This window comes from Macrobrachium nipponense, chromosome 31 (genome assembly GCF_015104395.2).
Source record: "Macrobrachium nipponense isolate FS-2020 chromosome 31, ASM1510439v2, whole genome shotgun sequence".
Classification (NCBI taxonomy): Eukaryota; Metazoa; Arthropoda; class Malacostraca; order Decapoda; family Palaemonidae; genus Macrobrachium; species Macrobrachium nipponense.
In genome coordinates this window covers 20,370,070-20,389,732 of record NC_061093.1, presented here as the reverse complement: position 1 = coordinate 20,389,732, position 19,663 = coordinate 20,370,070, and the positions used below count along the sequence as shown (strand labels likewise).

Genomic DNA, 19,663 nt, shown 5'->3' with positions numbered 1-19,663 from the left:
AAGGTCAAGCCGAAGATTGGCTATTGTTGTATGGAGAAGATACAAAATACCCGGCGATAGAAATGAGAATGAGCTTAAAAGGGAAAGCCCGAGAGCTAGTGGAAGCATTAGATAAAGATAAACTTACTGGTACAGAGGGTCCAAAGTTAATCCTAGAGAAACTAGATAAAGCCTATCTAAAAGACTCGGTAATGGAGAATTACGGTAGAATAAAAAGATACCTTCTAATAGAAGAGAATCTAGTGAAAATATGGCGGACTATTTAATTAGATACGAGAAGGCAGCATCTGAGTGTGAAAGAGCAATGGGGAAAGGCGCGCTTGAAGGCGAAGTCAAGGGGTATCATGTAATAGAGCAAGCAAATCTCACGGAAAATCAAAAACAAATGGTATTATCGGCTTGTGGGCAAGAAAAGCTAGAGTACGGAACAGTGTCGCAAAAAATGAAAAGACTATTTGAGGGATTAGGGACTAAAGAGGAACGGGAATGGTGGGGTTCGTCAGAAGGCAATGCCAGTTCTGGGAGATGGGAGGGAAAACAAAGATATCGGGGAAGATGGAACCGAGGAAGGGGTGGTAGAAATCCTATAAACAACAAAGAAGGGAAGGTAACAGTATGTGCAATATGCAGCTCAGAATGGCATTGGGCTAGGGATTGTCCCTCAGAATTTTTTCATAATAGGAAGAAACTGAAACAAGACTAGAAGAAAAGGTAAGGTAAAAAACAGAAATGGGACAGAAGAAGAAGAGGTTTATGTAGAGAAAGTTAATAAAATAGTGGAAGCATCATGGGAGGTGGTTGATGCATTTTGGACACAGGGTGTAAATCAACAGTTTGCGGGGATTGTGACTAGCACGTATTGTCATGGATTTTGAGTCAGGAAGAGTTGAGGAGAATGAGGGACACTAGGACAGAGTCTAATAAAGTGTTTAATTTTGGTGAGACATCTTATAAGTCCAGAGGAATAATAGAAATACCTGTGATACTAAAAAACAGAAAGTTTTATTTGAAGACGGAAATTCTGCAAGGTGATATACCCTGCTGATAGGTAAGCAAACCATGAGTAAAATGGGTATGACCCTAAATTTGAAAGAAAATTGTGTCATAGTAGAAGTATTAGGGGGAATGAAAGTAGAGTTAAGAGAAGACGAACAGGGTCATTTAAGAGTGCCTATAAGGAGGAGGAAGGTAGAAGAATTATTACTGGAGGGTTGGAAGGGGAAAGAATCCGAGGGAAATTAAGAACACAATGAAGAAATTACATTTACAGTTTGGTCATGGAAGTGGAGATAAAATATGGAAGCTAACAGAGGAAGCACAATGAGTAATGGGTTAATCGAAAAAGAAAAAGAGGAAATAAGAAAGTTACTAACGGAACTGATTAAAAATTGTGAGGTTTGTAAAAAATACAAAAGAAACCCCGCCCAAACCGGTAGTAGGCTTTTCTGGAGTAAAACGTTCAATGAAGTCGTAGCGATGGATGTGGGAGAGATAGAAGAGAGAAAGTTCTTGGTAATAGTGGATATGGCAACGAGATATTGTCAGGCCTGTTGGATAAAAGATAGAAACCAGAAACTATAATAAAGATACTTTTTGAGTGCTGGTTTGCTATATTTGGCACCCTCCAAAATATTGTCAGATAATGGGGGAGAATTTCAAAATGAAAAAGTAAGGAGGATGGCAGAAAAATGGAATATTAAAGTATTAGCCACAGCATCAGAATCTCCGTGGAGCAACGGATTATGTGAAAAGACCGTAGGCATGATCAAGGGAAGTGTAAGGAAGATGATGGAGGAAGAGGAAGTAGATTGGTCCCTAGCTTTGAAATGGGTAGTGAGTGCTAGGAACTGTTTAATGAATAATGGAGGTTTCTCTCCCAACCAATTAGTATTTGGAAAAAACCCGTTCACTGCCTAACCAATAATAGGAGAAGTTCTAGTCCTGCAAGCAGAGAAAAAGGGATGGAAGAGGGTATGGTAAGGGACACACTGAATGCAATGCACAAGGCCAGAGAAGCATTTATAAAAAATGAGTCCTGTAATAAAATAAGAATAGCGCTAAACAAAAACATCAGAGAACATAAATTTGAAGAAGCAGTGGTAGGAGATGAGGTATTCTATAAGAGGGAAAATGAAAATGAATGGAGAGGACCTGCTCAGGTAGTGGGAGTATCGGGGAAAACAATAATAGTCAAACATGGGGATTCTTAAGAGAAGTAGCTAGGATACATGTGACAAGGATTCAACGACGATCACCAGATACAGAAGAGATATCGGCTAGAATAGATAAATCCCATGGGGTGAAAGGTAGGTCAGATGGCCCAAATGAAGGGAAAGTAGATTGGCTGGAAGGAGAGGAGATAATGGGTGAGAGAAGGAATGCAGACACAGAAGACTATAGAAGAGAGGTGATAGAGGAAACAGTGGAAGATAACGGGCAAAGTGGGTCAATAGAAAGCGAGTTAATGGAAGAGATACCAAAATTCAAAAAGGGAAATAGAGTTAGGCTATAAACAATGATACAGGACAAGTAGAAGAATGGACTATTTTAGGTCTTGCAGGAAAAAGATCAAGCCAAGCATGGGCTGATTCGTACAATATACGAGACTCACAGTCAGGTGACAAAGGTGGGTAACTTGAGGGATTATAGTCAGGTAGAAAAAATTGAAGATTGAAGACGGAGGTGTTGCTGGGATTTTGAAAATAGAAGCATAATGGAAGCTAAAGAAAAAGAACTTCTAAGTTGGAGAGATAACCCAGTATATGAGGAGGTAAATGATGTTGGACAAAAAGCTATATCTACAAGATGGGATAGGTAACTGAAAGATAAAAGGGGGGAAAAAGGATATGTAAAGCAAGATTGGTAGCTAGAGGGTTTTGAAGAAGAAATGGCTGTGTGGGAAAAGGATGCTCCCACATGCAATGCTGAAATTTAAAATTCTGTCTAACCATAATAAAGGTGAAAAATTGGAATTGTTATACATTGGATGTCAAAACTGCATATTTACAAGGTGACGAGATACAAAGAGAAGTGTACTTGAAGCCACCAAGGGAAGATGTTGGAGGGGATTATGGAAGTTGAAGAAAACAGTCTATGGGCTCAAGGATGCAGCAAAAGCATGGTATTGTAAAGTGGTGAAAGTAGTGAAGGAGCTTCAAGGTGAGAGAAGTAGACTAGAACCTAATATATTCTTTTGGAAAAAGAACAATAAATTGGAAGGCATTTTGTGTACACACGTAGATGATTTTTGCTACGGAGGAAACTGAAGGATTCTTAAAGGAAACGATTGGGAGATTGAAAGGGAAATTGCAAGTAGGAGAACAAGAGAGTAAAAGGTTCAAGTATATAGGAGTAGTAATAGAGCAGAAGGAGAATAGATTTTCCCTTAATCAGTGGCAGTATATAAATTCCATAAGAGAACCAGAGGCTAGAAGATATACGGGTAATAGAGTGCTAGAACAAAAAGAGTTAACAGAGTACAGATCAGTGGTAGACAGCTGAATTGGGTATCACTACACACGATGCCAGAAATATCATATGATATTAGCGAATTAAGTAAAGCATTTAAAGAAGGAACAACTCAGGATATGAAGAAACTTATTAAAATTGTGAGAAAAACTAAGAGCATGATGGGCGAAGTTACAATAAGTGAGATGGAAGAAGAAAGGGTTTATGGAAGCCTATGCAGACGCTTCATTTGGAAACATAGAAGATGGCCATACTCAACTGGGTTATATTATTTCTTTACAGATGGGAAGAGGAGAAGTCCCATATGGTGGAAGTCTAGGAAATCCAGGAGAGTGGCAAAATCCACCATTGAGGCTGAAGCCCTGATGTTGGGGAAGCTGTAGAAGGATTGATATATTTCAAGCATTTGTGGGAAGAGGTAGTAGGAGGGAGAAATTTAGAAGCCTTGGTTAACACTGATAGTAAAAACACTAATGACCGCCATCAAATCGAGCACTGGGTGTAAGTAGCAAGAGATTAAAAATAGATATTGCTGCAATAAGGGAAACCATTGAATCCGGGGAAATAAAGGAGGTGAGATGGATAAAAGGAAAGGAGCAAGTGGCTGATGTATTAACTAAAGCAGGAGTTTCAGGGGAATGTATTAGAAATTATGTAGAGGGTAAAGAGTTGGAGGACGAAGGAAATTAAGAAGGGGAATACTAGGTTAGGAAACAGTCGGAGGGGAGGGAGAAAGAGATAAGTGTGTTATATATTGTATAATTGTTATGGGTATAGATAAGTGTGATTATATATTGTATAATTGTTATGGGTATTTTATGCATTGTTGAAATATGGTGGGTGTCTATATATAGACAACATGTGGTAGATTCTAGAAGGTGTCTGTTGATGTATTTAAGTTGTGTTGTGACGTCATAGGCTGTGACGTCATAGACAAGATGGCGGCGGCGTCGGCAGGATGTAAACAATAACACGGGGCAGTAGAAAGCACGTGTTGGTGGTGTGTGGTTGGTAGGGGAGAGCTCTCTGTCCTGGTAGGAGTTGTTTTTTGGGTCGTAAGTCTTGTGGTGCTGGTGTTTAAGGTGATTTCAGAAGTTACTGGAGTTGGAGAAAGCGTACAGGTGGGTAGATTATTCATTTTTATAGAGAAAGAAAGGAGTTAGGCTAGGCCAAAATTCAAACCAACCACCATCTTAGGTGGTTCTTGATAGGAATCGATATTCTCAATACTGCATTGAGATCGTCTTTGGCCTTCCACTCGTCTGCCAAGAAGAATTGGAGAGGCCTGATGTGCAGTCTTCCCAAGGAACAAACCTTTCAGCGAGGAAATGGTCCCCAGCAGACTCATCCATTCCCTCGCCGAGCAAGTCTCTTTCCTTAGAAAGGCTGAGATTTTTTCTAAGCCTAGCCGCTGACGTTCCTGGACGGAAACGCTCGAAAAGCCACTGAATCCATCTGAATCCCCAGATACACGATGGACTGTGTGGGTCAGATGCGACTTTTCGAGGTTGACCAGAAGTCCCAGGGACTTCGCTAAGGCTAAAGTGAACTGCAAGTCCTTCAGACACTTCTCTCTCGACGACGCTCTGATCAGCCAGTCGTCGAGGTATAGGGAAACTCTTATTCCCGAAGAGTGTAGCCACCTCGCTACATTCTTCATCACCGCTGTGAACACCATCGGAGCCGTGGTCAGTCCGAAGCACATAGCTCTGAACTGCCATACTTTGTTGTTCAAGACAAATCTTAGATACTTTCTTGAAAGAGGGTGGATCGGGATGTGGAAGTACGCGTCCTGAAAGTCTAAGGATACCATCCAGTCGCCCGGTCTCAAAGCTCCCAGAACAGAATGAGGCGTCTCCATCGTGAATTTGATCTTTTCCACGAAAAGATTGAGCCTGCTCACATCTAGAACTGGACGCCAACCTGACGACTGCTTTGGTACCAGGAAGATTCTGTTGTAAAAACCTGGAGACTGCAGGTCCGCGACTTGTTCCACCGCTCTTTTGTCGATCATCTGTTGAAGAAGATCGAACAAGACTTTCTTCTTTTCTCCTTGATAGGATGGAGAAAGGTCTCTGGGAGTCGTAGAAAGAGGAGGAAGGTCCAAAAAGGGGATCTTGTACCCCTGCTCCACGATCTTGAGGGACCAAGAGTCCGTGTCTCTCTCTCTCCACGCTCCCGCAAAATACTTCAGTCTGGCTCCGACTGGTGTCTGAAGGACATGCTTTTCACTTGGAAGGCTTTGGCTTAAAGGAAGCTCTTCCTCGTGAAAACCCTCTCCCTCGAGGAGCTGCTCTCGAGGGGGGAGCCCCACGAAAGGGCTTAACTTTCTTCGGCGGACGAAATTTATCTTCAAACAAAGACCGCAAGAGTCGTACGAGGACCTTATAGTCCGAGATAGAAGGGGCTGAAGCAGGTTCCTCTTCAGCCGATTCGGCAGAATTACTTAGCTCTCCTTCTTCTCTAAACGGAAGAGGAGACCGTCTGTCAGGAGAAGGCGTCCTCATGGCGGGTCTTGGCTTTATCAAAGGACCCCTATCCTTGATAGATGCAGCCTTAATACGGCTGTCTTCTTTATGACGCTTACTGCTCGTTGACGGTAGAGCGTCCTGAGGAGGACGAGCGTCCTCAGCGCCTTCCGCAGCAGTCTCACCTGCTCGAGAAGCGTCCTTACATTTCTTCGCTGGTATACGTGCCTGTGCACGTAAACTAGCGTCTGGGGGAAAGACTTCTTGATCAGAATCCCCAAAAACGTCTTGAAAGGAGGTCTGAACGTCCTGGCGAGCTTCCTGCCAAGCGTCCTGTCTAGCGTCCTGCCGAGCGTCCTGTCTAGCGACCTGGCGAGCGTCCTGACGAACGTCTTGCCTAGCGTCCTGCCAAGCGTCCTGACGAACGTCCTGCTTAGCGTCTTGCCAAGCGTCCTGACGAGCGTCTTGACAAGCGTCCTGACGAGCGTCTTGCATAACGTCCTGCCGAACGTCCTCGTACAGAGCGTCCTCCTCAAAAGCGTCCTGACGTAACGTCCTTCTAGCGGACGAACGAGATCGGCGAATCGCCGAAGGAGAAGCGATCGGCGAACGAGACGAAGTAGGAGAAGGCGAAGGGGACTGCTTAGTCCTCTTGACAGGCAGTCTAAGGTCCTTCCTTCGCTTAGGCTCGACTGCTGCTGGGCGAGTCCTCTGAGCCATAAGCGAGGATAGCTGGTCCTGAAGGACAAAAAGAATGTTCTTCGTCGGGGAAGAATGAGCAGAGGAAGCAGGGACTGATCCTGTGAGAAGACGAGGGGCGAGGGGACGCCTCCTTCCTTCTCACAGGTACAAGCTACCTGTTTCTCAGGTATACGCGCCTGTGCACGCAACCTAGCGTCCTCATCGGAGGAAATCCTACCTCTCTTCTGAGGCGGAAAGACATCAATAAGACGTCTTCCGACGAAAGCGGCGAAAGAGGACGTGAAGCGTCCTCCGCAAGAAAACGTCCTCTTTAACGGACGAGAGTCTCTACCGCAGCGCTACCACCCCTTGGCGCTGGGGAGGACGCTTCGGAGGACGAGAAGCACTCTTCAGGACGCGTGCTCGTGCACGGTCCTTGGCAGCCTGGGTCTTTGCTACATGGTCTGCCGAAGGGACGCCAGATCGGTGGGAAGCCCCCGTAACCCTCTTGCGGCTTTCGACATACCTCCTCCCTGGGTCTTGGGAGTCTGATAGAGGTCTAGGCCTAGAGGCATTATGGGGCCCGATCTGACGCCCCCACCCTCCACAACACTGGGGGCACGATCACACACTTGCACCGAGCCAGTTTCTAAGGCTTTCACTTTGTTCTCCAGAGTGCGAAGAGACTCCAAAATCATAGAGAGAGCATTCGCTTCTCCCGACACAGAATCAGAGCCCGAAGGCAACACAGGTTTAGGGGTTGTAAACACTACAGGTGTTAGTGCAGGAGAGATGTTAGTCTTACCTTTGGAAGAACCACTCCTTGAGGAAGACCTCCTGATCCTATCGCGCTCCAATTTAAGGCGATAGGACTCATATACTCTCCATTCATCATCAGTCAATTTCTCACATCATTGCACGATGATCAATCAAACAATTAAGCCCCTACAACTCATACATACTGTGTGGGGGTCTACCGATGCTTTCGGTAGCCTCACCTTACAATCAGCCCTCACACACTACTGAAACTCACAACTTGATCCAGACATCTTATAGAGAAAAGTCAATCCAAAATAAAAAAAAAACGGTCCCACTATCGCGCATGCCAATTCAACAATCCAATTCAATACCAAAAAAAATCAATCAGATACTTAAAAGCGAGTCAATTTCCAAAAAATCCTGAGCAGAGGTCTGTAAACAGATGTTTACCGACCGGCGACAGAAAAAAATATGAATAGAAAATGGGAATGGTTCCTGATATCCGCCTCCCAGCGGCGGGAATGGGTACTACCACCTGGCCGCCCACTGCGTGTGCCGCGAGTTTTGAAATTTCTGTCGGACGTCAGAAAATACAGCTATATATATATCTGTCAGGTAAGTGGCATGAACAAAAAGAAAATTAGGGCACAGCTACCTGCAAGAGAGGAAAAAGGGGAATCCAGTCAGAGTTTCTCACTGTTAGCAAGGAGTGTTGAGGTCCTTTGTTGTTATATTGTCTTAAAAGGTGGGCAGTGAATTCAATTGATATTAAGGCTGCATTCCTACAGAGTGAATGGTTTGAGCATGAAGTTTATCTTATTCCACCTGTTGAATTATGATGATAATACACTGGAAATGGAAAAAATGTGTATGTATATGGTCTTGATGATGCTGCAGTAAAGACTTTCCTGATGAAGATGGGATGTAATCAGGTGAAATGCTATATTCAGATACATTTGGCCTAGATATTGTACAGTATAAGCATGGTTTCACGCATCATCAAAATGAGTGTTGTAAATCTCTGGAACCTATAAATGTAAATGCTGAGAAGATTAAATAAGAATATGGAGTGTGAAAAAGATGAAAAGGAGAATTTTAGGAGTCTAGTAAGACAACTAGGGTGGTTATGTACTAATTCAAGACCTGACTTGTCATATGATGTATTGGAACTTAGCTGTAAAATACATAACCTTAGAGTAAAATCTCTGATTGAGGCAAACAAATGACTATGAAAAGCCTGTACCTTTGAGAGCTGTATGTACTTCCCAGGAATGGGTGAGTTTTAGTTGGCTGTGTACATTGATGCTTCTTATGCCAATCTCCCTGATGAGTTTAGTAGTGCCGGGGGCTTTGTAATTTTCATAGTGGGTGAAAATGGAAATATGATATTGTTAAACTACAATAAAGTTTTTTACATACTTACCTGGCAGATATATACTTAGCTATAGCCTCCGACGTTCCGACAGAATTTCAAATCTCGCGGCACACACGACAGGTAGGTCAGGTGGTCTACCTTACCCGCCGCTGGGTGGCGGGTGTATGAACCAAACTATCTCTCCAGCCAGATTTTTTTTTTTTTCACCTGTCTCCTGAGGGGAGGCTGGGTGGGCCATTAGACGTATATATCTGCCAGGTAAGTATGTACAAAACTTTATTGTAGTTTAACAATATCATTTTTGTACATGAACTTCCCTGCCAGATATATACTTAGCTGATTGGCACCCTTGGTGGAGGGTAAGAGACAGCTAAAGTAATAAGGAGAGATAAGAAACAACTGATGCTGTAGGATATAAATAACCTTGGTTCTTACCTGTTCAGGCAGAAGACTTCATTGATACTGTCTCTGAGTCTGCGTTGCCTGGAGAGCTACAGCTAGGACGTGACCTGATGCTGAAAGACTCTCGGATCTACCACTGGGATATGTGATCCCTTTGTGTGGTAGAATCCAAGTCGGATCCTGTTAAAGGGAGTTCGTCCCTATCTTAACAGGTCCTAACCACTACTACTGCAAGGAGCCACACTCATCAGACCACCTAACCAAACTACTAAAGATTAGTATTACGACCTAAAGAGATGCCTTCATGCATCCTCTTTAAGGCAACCAACAACAACAAATACAAGGGGAAAAAAATTTATACTACTAAACAGGATGAGTTCCAGCTCCCTGCCCCAGCACTGAATCCGCAGATACGTACGGGCCCAAGGCGAAGCATTTTTCGTAAGTGATTCTCACATCACGTAAGTAGTGGTTCGCGAACACTACACTGACTGACATCTCCAGAATGTTGTCTCCATCAGATTTCGCACGGGACATATTCTTGTGAAAGCAAGAGAAGTTGCTATGGCTCTTACTTCGTGGCTTTCACTTTAAGAAGCCTAAGATGTTCTTCTCTGCAGGATCCGTGTCTTCTTTGATGAGGCTTCTCAAGAAGAAGGACAATGCGTTCTTCGACAATGGACGAGTAGGGTCTTTTACTGAACACACAGGACCTCTCGGTAGGCTTTCAGTTGCTCTTTTCTTCTAAGGGTAGTATTTCACCATTCTCACTGGGCAAAGAGTTCTCTCGGGTTCTTCTCCTACCAAAGAAGATAACCACGAATCTCGAAGTCTTGGGCCATGGACTGATGGGTTCTCATTCTTTGCAAGAAAACCAGGAATTAAAGAGCAAATGAGAGAGTCCTCCTTAAAACCCACATTACCATCAATCGCCTGAAGCTCACTCACTCTTCTGGCGGAAGCTAGAGCCATCAAAACAGAGTCTTCCTGGTAAGGTCTCTGAATGAGGCTGAATTAGGGGGTTCAAAACCTAGAGGACCCAAGGAATTGAAGGACTACATCCAAATTCCAGCTAGGTGTCTTAGGAGACTGGCATTTTCGTTGTATCAAAAGACCTAATAAGGTCCTGTAGGTCCTTATCTTTCTGATAAGTTGAGGCCCCTGTGCCTGAAGACATTCGCCAACATACTACAATAGCCTTTAATCGTCGAAACGACTAAGCCACATTCTCGTCTTAAGAATAAAAAGAAGTCTGCAATTGTGATTCACAGAGGTACTGGAAGAGGAAAACGTTATTCCTCTTGCACCATCTTCTGAAGACATCCCACTTCGACTGGTACACTCGTACGGTGGAAGACCTCTCGCTCTAGCGATTGCCTTAGCAGCTGCTGACAAAAAGCCTTTCGCTCTGACCAGTTTCTGGACAGTCTGAAGCCAGTCAGACTGAGAGCGGGGAGGTTTTTGAGGTACCTGTCGAAGTGGGGCTGTCTGAGTAGATCGCTCCTTAGAGGAAGCGATCTTGGAAAATCCACTAGCCATTCCAGCACCTCTGTGAACCAATATTGTGCTGGCCAAAAGGGAGCTATCAAAGTCATCCTCGCGGAATCTGACTCTGCCAAACTTTTTTAAAAGTCAACCCAGAATCTTGAAGGAGGGAAAACGCGTATACATCGAGTCCTTTCCAATCGATTGAGGAGAGCGTCTATCCCTATTGCTCCTGGATCCGAGATGGGCGAGCAATACAGATCCAGTCTTTTGTTCTTTGAAGTTGCAAACATCTAAGAGAGGCCTGCCCCACAACTTCCAAAGGCTCTGGCAAACATCTTGGTGCAGAGTCCACTCTGTGGGGAAGGACCTGATCTTTCCTGCTGAGGAGATCTGCCCTTACATTCCTTTCTCCCTGTACGAATCTGGTGAGAAGTTTTATCCCCCTTTCTTCTGTCCACAGAAGAAGATCTCTTGCTGTTTCGTACAGAGAGAAGGAATGCGTCCCCCCTGTTTCCTGATGTATGCCAGAGCCGTGGTGTTGTCCGAGTTTATTTGCACAACTGCTCCTGTCACATCTGACTCGAACTCCTTCAGAGCAAGCCACACGGCTATTACATTAGTTCTTTCCTGTTGATGTGCCAGGAAGACTGGTCCCCCACCCAGGTTCCTGACACCTCCTTGGTTCCCAGAGTCGCCCCTCAACCTGTTTCCGACGCATCGGAGAACAACACCAGGCTGGGGTTCTGGGATTGAAGAGGCAGTCCCTGCGAGAACTTGTTGGGATCCGCCCACCATGCTAACTCCTTCTTGATTTGATGAGAAATTGACAGGGAGAACTTCAAATCCTGAGATGGACGACTCCAATTCCGATGAGAAAGAATTGGAGCGGTCTCAGGTGCAACCTTCCTAGGGAAACAAATTGCTCCAGTGAGGAGAGCGTCCCCAGCAGACTCATCCACTCCCACTGTGCATACTTCTCCTAGAAGGTTGTTCACTTTTTCGAGTCCCCGGGCTATCCTCTCCTGTGACGGAAAAGCCCGAAAACTCAGAGAGTTCATCTGGATCCCCAGATAAACGCACTCTTGAGCGGGAATCAGACTTGACTTCTGCAGATTGACCAGAAGTCCTAAGGAATAAGTCAAATCCAGGGTTTTCTTCAAGTCCTTCAGACAACGATCTCTGGAATTGGCCCTTATAAGCCAATCGTCGAGATAGAGCGAAATCCTCACCCCTTCTAGGTGAAGCCATTGTGCCACATTCCTCATGATGGCCGTAAAGACTTGGGGGGGGCCGTGTAGAGGCCAAAACACAGGGCCCTGAATTGGAAGATTCTTCCCCCCATCATGAATCTTAGAAACTTCCTCGAGGAAGGATGGATTGGTACGTGGAAGTAAGCGTCCTGTAAGTCCAAGGACACATCCAGTCCCCTGGACGGAGTGCTGCTAACACCGAGGCAGTGGTCTCCATCGTGAACTTCTTCTTTTCGACGAAGAAGTTCAGGGCGCTTACGTCCAACACCGGTCTCCATCCCCCTGAGGATTTCGGAACTAGGAACAGGCGGTTTGTAAAAAGCCTGCCGAAAGATGATCTGCCACTAGTTCGATCGCCTCCTTTTCCAGCATCTGATCTACGCTAGTTGGAGGGCTTGATTCATGATGGGTCCCTGTATCTGGCCGTCAACTCCCTCGGGGTATTCGTCAAGGGAGGCCTCGAAGAGAACGGGATGAGATTAGCCCTTCCTCAAAATTGACAGGGTCCAGGCAATCTGCGTCTTTCTGGGCCCAGACTTCTGCAAACTGTAAAAGCCTGGCGCCTACAGTTGTCTGAAGGACTTGAGTCTTACTTGGGAGGTTGATTGACTTCGTAAAAGTCCTCCCTCTTCTATTTGGTTCCGACCTCTGAACGAAGAGGATCTAGAGGTAGAAGCCCCTCGAAAGGGTTCCTGAGAGGTCGGCTTAGCTTTCTTCGTCTTAGTCTGGAAGGTAGGGCGCGGCTTCCTTGCAGACTGTGCTAGAAGGTCCTGCGTAGCTTTGGCAGAGAGAGAGCCTTCGAAATGTCTTGAACCAGGTGTTTAGGAAACAGCTGCGTAGAGAGAGGGGCAAAAAGCAAAGACGATCTCTGAGCATGTGAGACAGACTTTGTTAAAAATGAGCAAAATACTGATCTTTTCTTCAAAGACCCCTGCTCCAAACAGTGAAGCTATTTCGCTGGCCCCATCCCTCACCGATTTATCCATACAGGATAAGACACAATTCAAATCCTCCGGAGAAAACGTGTCCGGTCCTTGAGTTTTCTTGGCTAGGACTCCGAGGGACCAATCGAGAAAGTTGAAAATTTCCAAGACTCTAAAAAGGCCTTTTAGAATGTGATCTATTTCATTCATTGCCCACTAGTAGTTTTGGCCGAATTCAAAGCTGATCTTCTAGTGGCGTCTACTAGTGCCGAAAAATCTGCGTCAGCTGAAGACGGAAGCCCAGTCCCAAGGGTTCTCCTGTCTCATACCAAAATCCTGTCCGTCCTGAAAGCTTCGACGGAGGGAAGGCAAACATAGTTTTCCCCGCTTCTTCTTTAGTACGCATCCATGAACCGAAACTCTTGAGCGGGTTTCTTCATAGAAAGAGTCGGTTTCATTCTCACACACAAAGATCCTTTCGTTGCTTTCGCTGTGGAGAACAACGAGTGTGGAGAAGGAGGAGCAGTAGGGCTCAAAGACTCTCCGAACTCCTGAAGGAGAAGCTCTGTGAGCTTCTTGTACGAAGAAACTGCTGCCGATGTATTAGTTTTCTTCCTCAGAGGCTTCCTGGTCTTCTTGAAGAGGAGAACGAGGATGAGGAGAACGAGGATGAGGATCCTTATGAGAATCCTTAGATGATTTCCTAGCTGGGGTACAGTGCGATGAAGGAGACAAACGTCTTGAATGAGGAGAAGATTCCAAAGTAGAGCGGCGTACAGGAGAACGACGAGTCGTAATAGAAGGACGCTTTTCCGAAAATTCTTGTCTAATCTCGCATTCCTTCCTAAACGAAGACAAACTCTTAACAGCAAAAGAGGAAGGACTCCCTTCCCTAGAAAGACCACGTCTATCCCTAGGGAAACTACGAGAGGGAGAGCGCCTACTAAAATCCTGGCGCCGATCGTGAGGAGAGCAGCTACTAGGCGCCGAGCGCCTATCTGTCACAGGGCGCTTAGGGGAATCCTGGCGCCTACCAAACGGCGAAACGTTGCTAAAAATAGGGCGCCTATCAGGAGCAGGGCGCTTGAGAGGCTCTTGATGCCTACGAAGCGGAGAGCGGCTGCTATGCTCTGAGCGCTTAAACGGAACAGGGCGTTCGACGAGATCTTGGTCCTTACCAAGGGGAGAACGTCTGTAAGGCTCCGAGCGCCTAACAGAAGCAGGGCGCTTGAGGCGTTCTGACTTCTAGCAAGAGGAGACCGATCAGGAGTAGGGCGGGAGTCTCGAGAACGAAGAGCGCCTACTAGGAGAACGAAGCAAACGAGGATCAAGGCGTCTTTCTCCAGGAGAACAGCTACTAAAAGAAGGACGCTACCAGGCGCAGGGCTCCTACTAGACTCTTGATGTCTTACAGGGAGGAGCGAACTCCATGCGCTGAGCGCCTATCAGTCACGTTATCCGACGCCCGACGACCGAAGTAGTCGGAAGGAGAAGCGCGCCTACTTTCAGAAGGGCATTCTTAGGTTCTCTGAGAAGGCGAGGAGAAGAAAGACGAGACGGACGAAAGTAAGTCTTCTATGACCTGAGCGACTCTCTCTTCTTGCACGAACTCTAGAAGAAGGAGAAACAGAAGGGGCTGAGGCGTCTACCCGAGGCAGGAATCCGATCTGGGGAAATATCTTCATAGTCCAAGGAGCGCCTATCCGACGAATGGCGTCTCGACACCTCCGAGCGGGCGTGGTGTTCCTCTCGTGAAATCCTACGATGTGTAGAAGTATCCTCAAAAGAAGGAGATCGCCGATTACAAGGAGAGCGCTCTTCCGACGAAAAGCGCCTCGATCTCTTGATAGGGAGAGACAAATCCTTCCTTCTACGCGATCTCGATGCCAAGGAGTCCGCCAAGGCTGTGATCTGAGCTTGTAGGCCCGCTAGCACTCGGGAAGGAGAGTCCCCAGGATCTTCTTCCGAAAAAAGCTCAGCGCGAGGAGCGGGAGAAGGAGGGCGATCACAGGATCTCCTAGGCTTCTTTGCTTGCAAGGAAGCTACATCAGAAAAGTCTTCTGGGCTGGACGCTAACGTACTGAAGGGAGCCTCCGCAGCCCTCTTCAACGGGCGTGAGCCTCCTTAGAGCTCCAACCACGCTTCGGCGAAGGAGAAGAGGACGACGAAAAAACACTGACGAAGAATATTCTTCTTCTTACGATCCAAGGCAGCCTGGAGCGAACTTCAGGATCTGCCGAGGGGACGCCTGACCGGTTGGGGGCTCTCCCTAGCCCTCCTGCGGCTTTCGACTTTCCTCCTCCACTGGAACTGGGAGTCTGGAAGAGGTCTAGGCCTGGAGGCACTAAGGAGCCGGTCAGACGCACCCTCCACATCACTGGGTACACTGCACTTATCATCACTGACACTCTTACCTTGATCAGTACGAAGATTCTTGTCTTCCTTAGAACACAAGGAAGCTTTTGAGGCCGCCGCCTCCGAAGACGAATCTACGGCTTCGGTGCGGGGAGCAGGAGCTGAGACCTGGGAGGAAGGTTCTAAAACTACATTAATGTTAGTTTCATTCTCACTCATTCTCAACCTGCTCGAACTCCTTGAAGAAGCTTTACTTACCATATCCCTTTCAAGTTTCCTAATATAAGAAGAAAGAGCCTTATATTCATCTTCGTTCAAAACCTCACACTCTTGACACGGGTTACTAAACGAACATTCATTCCCCCTACATTTAACACAGATAGTGTGAGGGTCAACCGCAGCTTTCGGTAACCTCACCTTACATCCATCAGTCAAACATACTCTAAACAAAACCGGAGTTTTGGAAACAGAATCAAAATCAGACATTCTACAGGAAAATCCAGCGCAAAGTCAATAACGGTCCACAATCAGCGTATGCCAAGCCAAAATAGAGCGAATACGTCACCAAAATGTCCAAATCAATCTCCAGGCAAGCGAGAAATGAAGAATATATCGGAATGAAACGACAACAGTTGTTATCGCTTCAGGGACAGAAAAAAATCTGGCTGGAGAGATAGTTTGGTTCATACACCCGCCACCCAGCGGCGGGTAAGGTAGACCACCTGACCTACCTGTCGCGTGTGCCGCGAGATTTGAAATTCTGTCGGAACGTCGGAGACTATAGCTAAGTATATATCTGGCAGAGAAGTTCATGTACAAAAAGTTGTCCTTTATACTAGGAGTCAAAAGAAAATAAGAAGGGTTGTAAAAAGCACTCTCGCAGCAGAAACACTAGCAGATGCTGAGGCAGTGGTTATGTCCTACTATCTTGGAAATGTTGTCTCAAATGTTGTATGATGGAAAGATAAATCTGCCTGTGGAACTCTATGTGAATAACCATTCACTTTATCAGAATGTGTACTCTGTTAAAAATGTTCCAGAAAAGAGAATGAGAATTGACATAGCTATTTTCAAAGAATTGGTTCAAAATGGAGAGTTTAAGATATTTTGGTTAGAATCAAAAGCACAGTTGGCTGATGTATTGACAAAAATGGGGAGAAATTCTTTAAAAATAGCTAAAGTATTTGAGAGTGGATCCCTGAAAGTTAAATAGATTTTATAAAGAGATCCTTTTATTTTTTCTTTTGTCATGTAATGTTTACTACTTCAAAAGTAAATTTCTTTTGTTTCCTTTCAAAAGAGGGAATATGTTAACTCTGTTCAGAATACTTGTGCATGACGTGCTTCGCGGTCATCATTTGTTTATGTTTATGTTGTGAAGGGGGCTGGAGCAGTGTCAAGATGAAGGGGCTTGGTTGTTAGGATCTCCATGAAATTAAAGTTTTATTTTTATGTCTACCTCTGATTTCTCCTGCCAAACTGGTCTATACGATTAACAATGTCAAATCAGTAAAGTAACATATGCAAACATCAACCATTCCACATTCCAATTAACTTTTATTTTCATTAAATAAACGCCCCTTACTTTACTGAACATGCTTAATTCCTAGTCCCTCTGACAGGACACAAAAGTTTGCAGCATATGCCAAAAGGAAGATGACAGCCTAGTACCTATAAGATGGTACATTAAATCTGTATCACATTCTGCTATAAACAATATAAGTTATCAACCATAAAACAAAATAACACATTTCTAACTTTCTATAATTATCTTAAAAATAATAAAGAATAAAACCTTTAATCATGGCATGTGATATTGTCTGATTGAGAGTGTACTGCTTGTCCTGCAGCTGTTTTCGAAGTTTGTGAGCACGCAGTAAACCATCTGTAGTTGGCCAAGGAGAATTAGCACAAGCATTAAACAGCCCAGTGTAAGTAACAGGTTGAGGCTGTAAACCCCTCTTCTTCATCTGAAAGAGAAAAATGGTATTGTTATGATACAATAAAGTTTTATGCATACTTACCTGGCAGGTATATATAAGCTTATCCTCTTGACGCACTGGCAGAATTTTCAAAACTCGCGGCAACCGCTAGTACACTGGTAGTTCAGGTGATGGCCACCCCGCTCCCGTGGTCGCTGGTACTTGGAACTATTCCCGTTTTCTCAGATTTTCTCTGAACCCTGTCTCCTGAGGGGAGGAGGGTAGGGAATTTAATTATTATATACCTGCCAGGTAAGTATGCCATAAAACATTTATTGTATCCATAACAATACCATTTTTATGAATGACACTTACCTGGCAGGTATATATATAGCTGATTGACACATTTTGGAGGTGGGTCATAGACAGCAACATCGTCATAATTCAAAAAATTAACTAAATTTTTAGAACTATGTATTGTTCCTTACCTGCTAAGGTAGCTGACTTCGTAGGGTCCTGCCTCTTAGCCTGCTAAACCTTAGTAGCTCTCAACTAGGACGTGACCTGTTTGTTGAGAAAGCTAACAATAAGGGCCGGACAACTGGACGTGACCAATTTGTTGACAGAGAACCCTAGCCCTCATTTGACCACGGGGCATTCATGCTAGGAAAGTTAGTCACCTGAACCACACACACCTATAATAAACACTAACCAACAGACTGAGCTGGTCTTAACCTTCTCAGACAACCATAAAAACACTATAACCTAATTAATATAAAAAACCTAGCATGTTATTAGGTTATGGGGTGGAAACTCCTTTGCCCAGTACTGTACCTGAGGATACATACGGGCCTAACGTTTGACAATTATCAAAAGTTGTCTTCACGTCTCTAAGGTAATGAGAGGCAAACACAGAGTTTGTCCTCCAATACGTTGAATCTATAATGTCCTTGAGGGCTAAATTTTTCCTGAATGCTAAGGACGTAGCTACTGCTCTCACCTCATGAGCTTTAACTTTAATTATACCGAAGCATTCCTCCTGACAAAGCAAATGAGCATCTTTAATGACTTCTCTTACAAAGAAAGCCATTGCGTTTTTAGACATAGGTCTAGTAGGATCTTTAACGGAGCACCACAGAGAACATGAAGTTCCCCTAATGCTTCTTGTTCTTTCTACGTAAAACCGTAAGGCTCTTACTGGGCAAAGAACCCTTTCTTGTTCTTGACCTACTAGATCAGCCAGTCCTTCAATCTCAAATGATCTTGGCCATGGATGCGAAGGATTCTCATTCTTTGCTAGAAACTCCTGTTGAAAAGAACAAACTGCTTTGTTGTGCTTCCATCCTATTTGCTTGTCAATAGCTTGCAGCTCGCTAATCCTTTTTAGCTGTAGCTAAGGCTACTAAGAAGATAGTTTTCTTCGTTAGCTCTCGCAAAGGCGCACTGCCCATAGGTTCGAACTTATCCGTCTCCAAGAATTGAGAACGACATCCAAATTCCAAGAAGGGGTTCTGCACCGTCGATCCTTCTTGTATTCAAAACGATCTGAGGAGATCTCTAAGATCTGTGTCATTGGACAGGTTTTAAACCTCTGTGTCTAAACACTGCAGACAACATACACTTATAGCCTCTAATCGTCTGATTAGCCAAACCTAGTTCTTTCTTCAGGTATAGCAGGAAAATCTGCAATCTGTGGTCACAGAGGTACTGGATGAAGAAATCTTCCGATTCTTACACCATTTACGGAAGTTCTCCCACTTCGACTGGTACACTTTGATAGTCGATGGCCTTCGTGCTCTTGCAACTGCCTTCGCTGCTTCTCTAGAAAACCCCCTCGCTCTGACAAGTCTTTCGATAGTCTGAACGCAGGTCAGACCCAGAGCGAGGTGTTCTTGTGGAACCTGTCGAAGTGGGTTGTTTGAGAAGATCTACTCTCGTGGGTAGACTTCTCGGAGATCTACTGTCCATTCCAGTACCTCTGTGAACCACGTTTGGGCCGGCCAGTATGGGCTATCAGGGTCAGCCTTGTTCCTCGACTTTCCTGAATTTTTCCATTACCTTTCCTAAAATCTTGAACGGGGGAAAAGCGTACGCATCTAGACCCGTCCAATCTAGTAGGAAGGCATCGACTGCGACTGCAAGAGGGTCCGGGATTGGAGAACAATAGTTCGGTAACCTCTTCGTCGCTGGCGGTAGGCGAAAAGATCCACTACTGGAGTGCCCCAGAGCTTCCACAGTCTCTGGCATACTTGAGATGCAACATCCACTCCGTGGAAAGCACTTGTCCGTCCCTGCTCAACAGATCCGCCCTGACGTTCTTCTCTCCCTCCCCCTGAATAATGAACCTGGTGAGCAGGGTGACGTTTTCTCTCTGCGACCAAAGAAGAATCCTCCTTCGCCAGGTTGCAAAGGGACAACGAGTGGGTTCTCCTTGTTTCGTATATATGCCAGAGCTGTGGTATTGTACGCGTTGATCTGCACCACTTTGCCGCGGTATCCCACGGGTCTGAAACGCTTTCATAGCCAAGAAGATCGCCATCCAGTTCCTTCCTGTTTATGTGCCATGCCTTTC

General features: G+C 45.1%; 1 protein-coding gene across 1 annotated transcript in view; it reads right to left on the bottom strand.

Annotated features, from left to right (window-relative positions):
* Positions 1-19,663, bottom strand: part of LOC135206781 (pentatricopeptide repeat-containing protein 1, mitochondrial-like) — a 75,336-nt gene that overhangs the window by 31,284 nt on the left and 24,389 nt on the right. The window contains exon 3 of the mRNA XM_064238276.1: positions 16,965-17,139. Coding sequence (XP_064094346.1) covers positions 16,965-17,139 — 175 coding nt within the window. The remainder of the gene's footprint in view (positions 1-16,964; positions 17,140-19,663) is intronic.